The 12,192-nt window shown below is 40.4% G+C and overlaps 1 protein-coding gene across 3 annotated transcripts in view; it reads left to right on the top strand.

The window, feature by feature from the left end:
* NOX4 (NADPH oxidase 4) overlaps nt 1-12,192 on the top strand; it is a 121,357-nt gene that overhangs the window by 45,051 nt on the left and 64,114 nt on the right. For all 3 annotated transcript variants that reach the window (XM_052812680.1, XM_052812679.1, XM_052812678.1), the window contains one exon: nt 2,520-2,580. In XM_052812680.1, the coding sequence (XP_052668640.1) occupies nt 2,520-2,580 (61 nt within the window). The remainder of the gene's footprint in view (nt 1-2,519; nt 2,581-12,192) is intronic.

Here is a 12,192-nt window from a genome sequence, read left to right as displayed (position 1 = left end):
TAAAAGTTAAAATTACAGGTCCATAGGAAAGTCTTAAGTCGGAAGAGGCCTCTGGAGATTGTCTGGGTCAACCTTCTGGTGCAAGGGCTGTAGATTAGGTTATCCAGGCACCTGTGAAGCTGAATTAGCAAGAGAAATTGCACCATTTCTCTGGCTACCTATTCCATGGTGAAGAATATTTTTCTTATATCCAGATGAAATTTTCCCTGAATCAACTTGTGCCCCTGGTCTCTTGTCCTGTCACCATGCATGGTGCTGAAGAGAGCACATTCATCTTCTCTACAGCTATTTTTTTAGGTATTGGAAGAGAGTGATCTCCTTGAGACTTCTCATCTGTGGGTTACACATATTCGCTTTTTGACCTCTCTTTGTATGTCAGGTTCTCCAATCTTCTCATTGTCTTGGTGGCCCTTTGCTGGACCATCTACAATCTTTCTGTCTCTTGAACTGAGGGAAATTCACTCTGTGTAGCCTAGATGATGCATGTGTTTCTTCTGGTAAGATTTAGCAGCACAATAAGATTTTTCCAGAACTCTCTGAGGAACTCTTATACCCAGTTATAGGTATCAAAATAGGCTTCCTAAAGTCCAAAGAGAAATAAATCTCTTTTTTATTAGATAATTTTTCAAAAAGTAGTGCAGAAAGGAGCTAGTCAGAAGGGTAATGTAAAGGATAACAGGTTTGAACCTATTCTGGCTGGAGACAAGGGGTATTCTGCCATTAACTTTAATGGAAGGAGGGAATGACAGACAATTTTATAGAAGATGTGCTGAAATGGGATGGTGCATAGTTGGGCTAAGAAAATCACTCAGCCTCCTGTGAAACATAGAGAGCCCTGGGACAGCCCAGACTGAAAAATAAACTCTGCTAAATGCTCTTATAGAAGCCCCCAGGAGAACTGATCTTTTTGCTGCCAGTATGCAACTTCCTAGCTGAGAGACTGCTTAACTACTTTTATATGGAGACTTGGTCTTGATATTTTTGTTGGCAGACATTGCAACTAGCCACAGCAAATACTGGCCCCGTTGTGTGAGGTTTGTCTGCATCCCTCCCTTGATGCCATTTTTTTGAAGGCTAAGGCTTGCTGAAATAATTCTGATTTAAGTTTCTGTACCAAATTTTTATAGGAAGACTTTAAAGATGGCAAGGAATTGAATATGAATCTGTCTAGTAATTGGTACTCTTAACAAGAATGCTCTTCCCCTTCAGGAAAATGGAGTGACTAGCTGGGACATTGTATTCCCTGTTCTAGGTTTGCCAAGGCATAGAGAATACTAAGCTTTTATCTGTGTCTGCTGCTAAATAAGGAACTGATAGGAACTGATCCTCAGCCCTGAGACCAGCGGTTTCCCACTGCCTAACAGGTTATCTTGGGAATGCTAATGGTAATGGTCCAGAACAGAGCCAAGGAGTGTCCTCACAAGCATGATGGATGATTGAATATTTGGTGCTTGGATTCCCTACCTGGGCCTCTTTTATTTATAATATAGATGTGTTCCTTGAATTTAAGCCCTCTCCTCAGAATTCATATTTGTCTGTAGCAGTAGGAAAAAAAAAAAGACAGGAGTGTCATCTGTTGGGTGTTAGATTCATGATGGAGCTTGGATCAGTCATTAACAGGTTCTAAGAAAGGCATCAAAACTCAGTAGTTATATCTTCTATCAAAAAGAAACCAATGGTGTTGGTTTATAGAAGGAAAGTGAAGAATCTTTTCTTGAAGAATGGTTACTTGTCCTGTTTGTCATTTGCTGTACCTGCAAAAGCTGTCCAGACAGTGCATTTGAAATCTCCCTGTAGCTAACAAAGAACAAAACTGAGGGGGCTCCTTAGACTTTTGACATGGCTTGACTGGAGGTTTTTAGATGCCATGGTGTGGATAAGATTGTGAATAATATCATTCCTGTGTTGATAGTCACAAGTAAGTAGCCCCGAGGTGAGGGCATAGGTGCAGAGTGAGAGAACGGTGGCTGTAAAGTGATTTTTATGATGTGCCATGCAATCTGGTCTTTTTCCTTTGCAAACTCTAAGCTCTTGTGAAATGCAGCAAAATTTCAGTTTCCATTTAGAAGAAAGCGTCAGTTGTGTGAGTGATCAACTTGAAAACATGTGCCCTGACATTCAAGAACCAGAAGTCTTTTAAATGCCTTGTTTTAGGAGTGATGGGGCAATTCCTGATTTTGAATGATAAGTGTCAATAGTAGAGGGAGTATTTCTGTGCTGTTGTATCCTCAGTTGGTATCATTGCTGAGTAATGCTTAGTGAAGTGGCTGTTCCAACTCACCCCCCGAAGACAAGCCCATCCCAGACTCCTCTGTGACCAGAAGAAAGGGTTAGGACTGGGGAGACTAGCCATGCTTGGCTTCCTGAACTGTACTGATGCTAGACTTGCTTTTTAAAGGGTATGGCTGCTCAGGAATGACCTGTTTACATCAGGTTCTGTCTTAACAACTGTACTTTGAATGCATTTTGTTATTTTCTTGTTACTCAGAAGTGGTCCTTAATATATTTAATATTTTTAGTGCCCTACAGATACCAAAGCAACGTTTGGGGTCCACCTTAAAGTAGTAGGAGACTGGACAGGTATGTAGAAAAACAATTCCTTTTCAGAGACAAATACCTTTACTTGAACTGTTATCCCTTTCTGGCTTCAGTACAATTGTACCTTGATTGTGGTGTATTCTCACTAGAGATCGTTCATGCTTGTTTTCCCAAAGTTGTTTTTATTACATTCTTGATGCAACCCCTGCTTTATTCAGATGTACATTTCTTCAGGTAACAAGTTTTTCCAACTACTAACAGATCTTCTGATGGCAATGTAACAATTTTCAGTGTTCCTCCGTTTCTGCCTCTTTTTCTTATTTTTCGGTAGCCTGCTACCCCTGTGCAGTGCAGTGCCTCTTTGCGTAGTAGTGCCTGCAGAAATGCTGAAATGTGCAGTTCCCAGATAAGCGGATTTTGATGCCAGCAGTTTGGATGGCAACCAGGTTAATTAACGCCTATGGTACACCGAGATTACAGGTTGCTTTCATGTTCTTCCATGCTCTTCCATTGCTCTTTGAATGTCCTCCAGACCAGGAGTGTAAGCCAGGATTCCCTGCAGAGGAGAACGGTAATTCGCTGCTCCCTGTGACAGTTGTATACTAAAGCGATAGTTGTCATTAGTCCTTGGTGGCTGACTTTTTTCTTGCTTAGCATAGCATTTCCTTGCAAGGAAGACAAATACGCAACACCTTCTTGTTCATTTCTTATGAAGAAATGTTTTTCATGTTAGTTTGTATCAGCTTGTGTGTTTGTGGATCTGAGTCAAATGAGCTTGTCGCCCTAAAAGCGATTAGACCAATTCAGGGAGAATAAGTCCATGAATATCCGTTGAACTTGTTGGTCTGGCTGCATACTTGGCTATGGAAGTCGCTGAACCTTTAATAGGCAAAGGTTAGGAGGGCAGTGCCATATGCATGTGTGCTCGTTAATCACCCTGATGTTCTGTTCGTGCTCGAAGTATAGGGTGTTGGCCAGGCAGAGGCAGATTATGGGCCTAATTAGCCTCTGGTCTGCCCCAGCATGATGGCTCTTTTGTTGTTAAGCATCATTCCTACCTGGGAGAGGACAGGAGGCTATTGGGACAAGTGGAGTGGAGAAGTGCTAACTAAATCAGTTTTCCAAAAGAAGCGACATCTTTTAAGTTTTCTGATTGCTTCTGTGGCGTGAATTGCTCTCTATTAGCATTTAAATGTTATTCTCCCAACTCGGGTGTCTATATTGTCCATTGAGAGGCAGGTCTGCCTAGGTAGGACTGTATGAGATTCAGGACACTGTCACATTACAGAGACCATTTGTTGTAGTAGTTTTGCTAAACGGGGATATCTCTCCCGGGGTCAAATGTGCTGTTGAGAAGCAGACAGTTCACCCAACCCTTTATGCTGCATCTGTGCCATGGAGCCCTGTTCTCACTCGGTCCCTTAAGCCCCGTGACAATTAATGGTCTCTAATCCTCTGACTGTTTGAGGAAGGATTATTATATTTGCCACGTTCCTTATAATCTTTCTTAAGCGTGCTCTAATGGCTGCTTCTGCAGACAGAATATTGGGCTGGAGAAGTTTTTATGCGACATACTGTCATTTGAGCTCTTCTCATGACCTATTCTCTCAGCCTTTATCCTATTTATTCAAATTCTCTTTTGTATCACATTTTCACATTCCTGACAGTTTATGCCTGACTCCAAAGAGAGTTAACAATTTATTTCAGAGAACTCAATTACAAGCCTAAATTAAAAGGATGCAAGAAGAGTGCAGATATGCTGTGAAATGCAGAGAAGAGCTGGTTAGTTTTAGACATTTCTCCTGTTGCTGGCTTCAGCTTCTGCTGCCTGTACCTGGGAGATGTGAAGGAACAATTTCCTGCCATTAGCTGTAAGGACTTGAGGGGGGATACACACTGCTGGCAAACCAATTCTGCAAGTTATGTTTTGGGTCAAGTCTCTGACACTGAGTCTTATGTTTTGAAAATTTAATAGAATACCTCGTGGCCTTAGTGTTTTGTAGGTTGGGAAAGCAACTGCGTGTCAAGAGAAAAGATAAGGGGTAATAGAATTATCGTCTCCTGATGAGAAGTTGCTGTTATGGAAAGTCATTTATTGCCCATATCCCAGTGCATATAATTTTAAATATCCAACAGAATAAGCTGCAAGAAGCAGCTTCTGAAAAAGGCAGTCACTCTAGAAATAATTTTTGGCATAGAAGCAGATATTTAGTAGATTTTCAGGCAATACTGTTATTTGCTTTTTAAAGCAATGATTTGACTAATGAAAAACGTAGGACAGAAAAAGTAGGGAAGAGAGGAAGAAACCTCAGAAAACCAAATGGTAATCCAGACCCCTAACTGATGTATTCTTGCTCCACTGAAATCAAATGGTACTATCTGAGCTTAGAACAGCTGAGAACCTGCCCTTCTCAGAAGCAGGTTTGGATAAAGGCACAACATTCCCTCCCATTATGTAGGCAGTGGCATCCTTTAGATAAATTTCCAATACAAATCTGAGCTCTTTCATTTCTCATCTGTGTTATGGTGGTGTTAGTAACTGTATTGTGCTTAGCTTTCATGTTTGTCACAGAAAACAGAGACACATAGGCACTGGTATTGCTGTAATGTGCCCTCAGATGCCTGTGTAGCAAATACTTTCACGCAGAATACTTCCCATGGCTCCCTTTGTAGACCTCTGACCTGTTTATGTGTCTAGTTTAGGATGAGATGAGCCAGGCTTCATTCTTTGTAAAGAGAGTCTACATATATACATCGCTACCTCAGAGGTAGTTAGTTTAGTTAATTGACAGTTAGTTGTGATTTTTCCCATGTGAAAGTTCCTAATGTGATTTTTCCATCTTTTGTCATGTGCACTGGGTATTGTGAATAGTAGAACAGCTATTACAGACCTCCCTTAAAGAATGGTTTTGTGATAATGTAATTACTATCCCTGTGCTGACATGTGACTACCTAAGTCAGCACCTATTGTATTAACAAAACAGTTTACGGCATTGTGGTGGCTCGTACTATTAATGCAGTTAGTTCATCATATTACAGAGACGAAACCTATGGCTGTAGACCACAGCTTAGTTAGCCTGTCAGGATTTCAGGACATGGTTTAGTGGGCATGGTTCATGGTTGGACTTGATGATCTTGAAGGTCTTTTCCAACCTAAATGATTCTATGATTCTATGACTTAGACACCCAAGTTACAATGGGTTTACAGTGGCTGATCTGTGGTAATTGCAAACGTGAAGCCCTGCAGGTTGGCTTAGCCCTGTGGCTCAGAGCTAAGTCAGCGTGTCTTCCTCTGCAGCTGCCTGGCAGTTACTGCAGCTGAGCTGGTGGATGGCAACTTTAAACCCTACAGTAACATTGAAGTCCCTGCAATGGCTCGTGTACGGATCAGAGCTGTGAGATCCATGAATTAGCTAATAATCTGATCTTGTTACTAGCCTCCCCTCTAAACAGCTGTTTTATTCTGCTTCTCTCCTGTCTCTGTGGTCACCTGTTTCTCCTTCAGCTTAGAAAAGATTGTTGGCTTAGTATTTACAAAAGGGTTTTTTGAAAGTTTTTTTCGTCCCACTTACTGTCTAGTTTGTCGTCAGCGTTGTCGTCTATCAATCAGCCTTATGCTTCCTCTGTCCTTGCTGCTGCCTCAAGTACCACTGCTTGTTTAGTTTTAAAGCTGACATTTCATCTGGCACCTCCAGAGGGAAAAAGAGAGGCCACCGGCCATGCCTCATGTCCAACCACTTGACAGCAGTGAAAAAAAACCACGGCAGTGTATCAAGACAATGCGTCTCATTCACTAGACAGACTTCAGGGTGCGAGACAGAAAGTGATATTGATGATGCCGAAATAACAGACTTCTGAAGCCATGCAGCATGTTTTTGTGGAAAACAAATACAGAGCACTCAGAGGTGTTAAGGTGAACTGCGTGCCTTGCGGCAATAAAGCATTGCTGTTATGTTGCAGTGTGTTGCTGGTACAAATTGATGTGGGACTGTGTTTAAAACACTGCTGCTGTTCTGCTCTCTACGGTAATTTTTATCTTGTAGTGACATCATCCTGCTGTGTAGTTGCGTATGATCCTAGAGGCATCTGCAAGGCCTGTCCACCATTCTGAGCAGCATGGTATTTATGGTGGGGATGCCATAAGAGCACTTTAGTACCACCCATTGAATCTGAGACTTCTGTCCTATAGGTTACTAAATGTCATGGTAACAGGAGGTGTTGATGTGTGCGGGAACTCTCCAGTTAGAGCCAGAACAGACACATCATGGGGTACCAATCTGCATCACTCTAGTAAACTCTAGGTCTCATCAGAAAATACGTGTCTTTGCTTAATTCTTATATACACAGTTGCTAGGTCATTTAGATAGTGACTACCTTATTTTGAATCTGTTGTGGTACAATATGAATTTTTGTCAGATAGTTAGATACATAGATATATCATATCTATATGTCAGATATATTGTCATAGTCCTTTTTCTGGAAGGTCCAGATTTGGAGCAGGAAGTTTCGGGGGGGGGGGAAATATTTTTCAGTTAAAACCAACAATTTTCCGGAACATGGCAAATGTATGAAAGCACGGATCTTGTTTAACTCCCTATGGACTAAAACCTGAGACAGCTTAGAGTACACACCCCAGATTTCTTATTTTTAAACAGAGAGAAATTTTAAGGCAGTTGTTTGGGATGTTGAAGGCTGACTAAGGATTTTTTGCATGCTTACCAGATGAAAATAAACATACCTTTTGAGTGGCTCTTAAGGAAGAATGATCTAAACTTGCTGGGCTGGGAGGGTTTGTCAAATTGTTCAGGAGTATCTGTGTGACCTTGTTAAGCCCTTGCAGCTCCTGGTTTAGAGAATGCCTGAAGCATCCCAAGGCTCGCTGTGCATTGCTGCGCTTAGCTGGAATTTATCAGCAAGTGTAGGAGCTAGCAAAGAAGCAATATTTTATTGTCAGTAACCCCAGGGACAGTTTTAGAGATATTGAAGTAGTGGATCATTCAGTCAGTATCTACTATATTCTTAGTAGATCTTGATTCAGACTGGACAAATGTGTGAAGCAGAAGCTGACAAGAAGGAATAATAAGACTACAAAGTCTGCCCGCAGGATGTGACAAGGTTGTCCCAGGATCACTATAACTGCTACTGAGTTTCTTTAAAAATATCTAGTCACTGGTGATGAACAGTTGGTCAACTGTTTTATTATTACCTCAAGCTCTGTTTGATTTCAGCCTTTTTTGTTCCATAGTAACATGTATTTTGTTGTGTTTGGTTATTCCATGAAATTCCTGCGAGGGTGTAAAAGTGCTAACGTTGTGGTACTGTTGGTTGTTCCAGCAAAATCAACATGTGGTTTTGGAAGCAGAAGACAGAGATGGGACAGATGTTATTTCTCCCTGTTAGATTTTATGACTACCGATTCTTATATTGTCAGTGAATCCTACTTACACTTCTGAGGAAGATATCAGAATTGAGTGCTAAAAAGGTTTAATTGTGTTTCATTTTATATAATTTGACATTAGTAATAAAAGTAATACTGTTACATTACTGGGAGGTTAAAATGCCTTAACAATATAATTAGCTAAAGTGTGCTGTAAGGAATACTAGTTTTATTCTTCGTTGCCATTAACATTCATTAATTATTTTATTTATGACTGCAAACAAGCTCACTAAAAGGATTAAGAGAATGGAGAAAAAGGAGAACAGATTTAGTTTACTGGGTCAATGCTGAAAGCCCCTTTCTTTTGATTAAAGAATTAAGGCTGAAGGTGAACACATCTGAATTTTTGGCTGCAGACGTGGATTGTTTTACATTACTTGAACTCCAGCTGACTTAGTACCAAAACAGTATAACTTTCGTCAACTCCAATTTGAACAGTTAATGAGTTTTACCTCTACAGGGAAAAAAGATTTTTAGGTGAGAAAGTTGCCTGGAAGGAAATTTTCTCCTACTCTGAAGTACTTTCTTCATGCATCCTGTTATTTGTAAACTTCCACCTTTTTGCATATCCCAGGATCTTTTTAATCATGTAACGATTATAGAAAATGACATGGCTGAGTGATGTAAATTATTTTTGTCCTTTGATATAATATGCACAGGATGTGTGGATGTTGCTGTAGTTAAGAACTGATCCAAGAATACAAGGCTGAAGGATTCCTTGCCGTGCCTCAGATGTTTTAAATACCCTTATGAGCTACAGGAATGAAACCTGTGGAGCACATTAACATGTAGCAGCTGATGGGGTCTAAATGAATGTAGTGAAAAAAAGCAAAAAGCTACTCTCTACTTTGAAAATAGAGTCACAAGATAGAAAAGCTCTAGGATATGTATTTGAGTGGACTGCCAGGCGAATTTCTGGTTTTGTAATCACTATCTATATGCTGTGTTTGCCTATTTAAGAAGGCAAAGTTGCTGTTCTGGAGTTGCCTGTGTTTCACCATTTTTCTGTTAATCTTTGCCTAGGGAAGCAAGTCTTTGCTTAGTTTCACCATTTTTCTGTTAATCTTTGCTTAGGGATGCTTAGGGAAGTCCCATTCTTGTGGTAGTTTCTGTGCAGGGCTACACAGCTGCTTCAAGCAATGAATATACAAAGTCTGGCTGGACTTTCTGGTTCCTTTGTATGGGCACCTTTAACAAGCTCAGGTGTGTAATGCATTCTAAAGAAATGAGAGAGTACAGGGCACCTTTAACAAGCTCAGGTGTGTAATGGTTTCTAAAGAAATGAGAGAGTTCACATCAAAATGCCAGCTCTTCATGCATGCCTGCACTTCCCTGGGGGCAATAGTGGAAACCCCTAGATGCCACTCAAGTTTTACTGAAGAATCCCCACCAAACATCATCTTGTTTTGTTCCTAGTTCATTGAAACTTATCCCTCAAGGACAGAAGAAAAAAGCAGAGACACTTCGACTTGGAATTATGAGTTACCATACTTTAACTATTGCTAGTTAAAATATCTTAAAAGTAGATTTGAAAGGTTTCTTTTGGGGATCCTTTTCTAACAGGTTGTAAAAATGTGGTAGTTAATTAGGAAAAATATATTTCAAATTTGGAACATTAAAAAAATAGGAAAAACTTCTGTAGGAACTGCTGATATTTATAAACTTTATGGTCAGAAGGGACAGTTGTCTTTCTGCGTTCCCAATTCCCACATGATGCTTTAGAATTTCTTAGAGTAATTTCTATGCAGAAGTTAACATAAGCCAAAACCAAAACTTGGGGTTGAAATAGTCTGCAGATTTTTCAGCTTCTACCTTTGGATGTCCATGGACTCTTTCTGTGCTGTTTGTGAAAATGAAGCTCAACTTTATGATGATGTCATAATTTAGTGGGTTTTCCTGTTTGTTTTTTTTTTTTTCCCCTTTCCTCCTTCATTTCAGAGCAAGAACCACCACTGGATAATGTGTGTACATTTTAGTTGTTGCCTCTTTGTGTGCAAATATGTACAGAAAATGAGCATGGCACCTTTGAACCTTTGATTTAGTTGATCTGTTGTTCTAAGTTCAAGTTTCGAAACCTTGCATTTGTCTGGCTCTTTGCTTTCTGCACCCTCTCCACTTCTAACATTCCTTTTAAATCCAGAAGTGGGCTTGCTTTCCGTAGAGGTCTCATCATTGGCTGGGGCTGTGGTATGATTTAAAGTGCAGCTCTCTCTTGCCATAAAGACCACCAGCAGTGGTGGTTGCTGGGCTATTCAGAAGACTACCTATCCTGCTACCTTGTATTGCTCCTTATTCCTTGGTCTCTCCTACTTGTCTGCTTATTTCTACAGTTGCCTTGTCTAAGCTTGAATCGGAAGGGAGAGGGGCCATCACTTGCTCAGAATTTGTTCTGTGCTCAGCAGTTAACTCTATGGGAGTTAATTAAAATGCCCACAACATTGCAAATGTCGTCATGATTCAATAACATGGTCAAATGACATTTTCACCCTATTTATACAGCAAATATTGTATAGCTCCTTGTTGGCACGATATTAGTGTTGAAGTTCTGGTTAAGATATCCCATCTCCTTTATTGCATTATTTTTTCTCCTTCATTCCGTAAGTATATTTACCCCACTTTTCACCAGCTGCATGTCCTCACCCCAAACTTCAGAATTCCTTGAAACAGCAACTGACTTCCAAAATCTTTTTGCATTCCAAGATGCATTAAAACCAGTGCTGGCCTTGTTCATGTGAAGCAAATCCTACACCACAAATTTTAGCATCAACTCCCTACAGCCCCTTGCAACCCAGCTCTGCATTCATGTGCCACACACCTTCCTGTTGCTTCATCCCGTCCTTTGACTTTCGTATGTGCATTGTTTCTCTGATGCATCGAGCAGTAGCTGGAGAATTTGGGTTTCACCCTAACCAAATATAATCAGTCTGTGATCCAAGAATTTTTGAGGGGAATCTTGCAGCCACAGCTCTTCTATGCCCCAGTCCTCCCCTGGAGATCTGTCCCATTAAATCATAAATATTATTAATAAAAATCTGCCACCAACCAATTATATAGTTATCAGCTGCAAAAATAGGATTCCTGTGAAAAAAACGGGTATGTGACAGCTGCAAAAGTGTTACTTCTTCCTTTAAAGAAACAAACCAAACCAAACCTCAGAACCTGCACGGATAGCACCATGTCATGACAGTGGGCCAACAGCAGGTTTCCACAACTTCTCAAAATAGATATTTTGGTATCTGCTATAAGCAGAATAGAAAAGTTTAGTTGAAAATGTTTATGGCTATGCAGTTTGTACGTACTTAAATGACACACGAAACTGCATGCTAATCACAGCTCTGTACTGGACTATGAACCTCGTAATCCCATGCCTCAGAAAAGTGGATACCCAGTGCAGAACACAGATGTGGGGGCAAGTTCCTAATGTGAATGGAGTCAGACTGCCAGTGCAATCCATTTTTTAATATAAAGGCATCTTTTTGTGAGTGTCAGTCCACTAAATTAATCTGTAATTACAACCCATTTTTTTTCTTTTATCAGGCTTGGAAATTTCAAAAGGTGGCGAGGCAGAAATGCCTTAAATACTCTATAGAGTTTAAGATGCTGCAAGGTAAATGAATTGCTAGTGCACCCGAATTTTGAGTGAAATTTGAAATGGCAGTTGCTACGTGCTGAACGTGGCTTTTCTTAATGAGGCTCAATTATCTCAGTATTAACTAAAGCGCTGTGAGGAGAAACTGTAGGAGGGAATTCATAGGCTGGAAATGACTTTCCAAAATGTGAATGGGATTGCAGCCTTGTCCGTTGTGGTACGCAGAGTAGAGTGTGCCGTGACAGCAATAAACGGCGCTTTGGTATGAAGTGCAGCAGCTGATGGGCAGGGTGCAGTGTGTATTTTGTTTCACTGACATTATAACCCACATTTCTGCAGCTCAGGCATGTTCTTGTTCTTCTTCTTTTTCTTCTTTATTTAAAGTGCTTTTTGCTCAGAATAGGGATAAAGTGACAGAGCTTGTTTCAAAATAGATATCATGATTCTTCTTATTTATATAGTTTGTGACATTTGTAGCAGATTAGACCAAAGTACACTATAATGAAATAATATTCCATGAGAGGCCAGTTTTGTAGGGAGGGGTAATATCTTTTATTAGATCAGCTGAAACAGCCGGAAAAAACAGGTTGTCTTTCAGGCACGCAGTGCCTTCAGCAGGTTTGACAAA

The sequence above is a fragment of the Harpia harpyja genome, chromosome 17 (genome assembly GCF_026419915.1).
Source record: "Harpia harpyja isolate bHarHar1 chromosome 17, bHarHar1 primary haplotype, whole genome shotgun sequence".
NCBI lineage: Eukaryota > Metazoa > Chordata > Aves > Accipitriformes > Accipitridae > Harpia > Harpia harpyja.
Note: the sequence above shows the minus strand (reverse complement) of the source record. Positions and strands in the feature narration are given on the sequence as shown.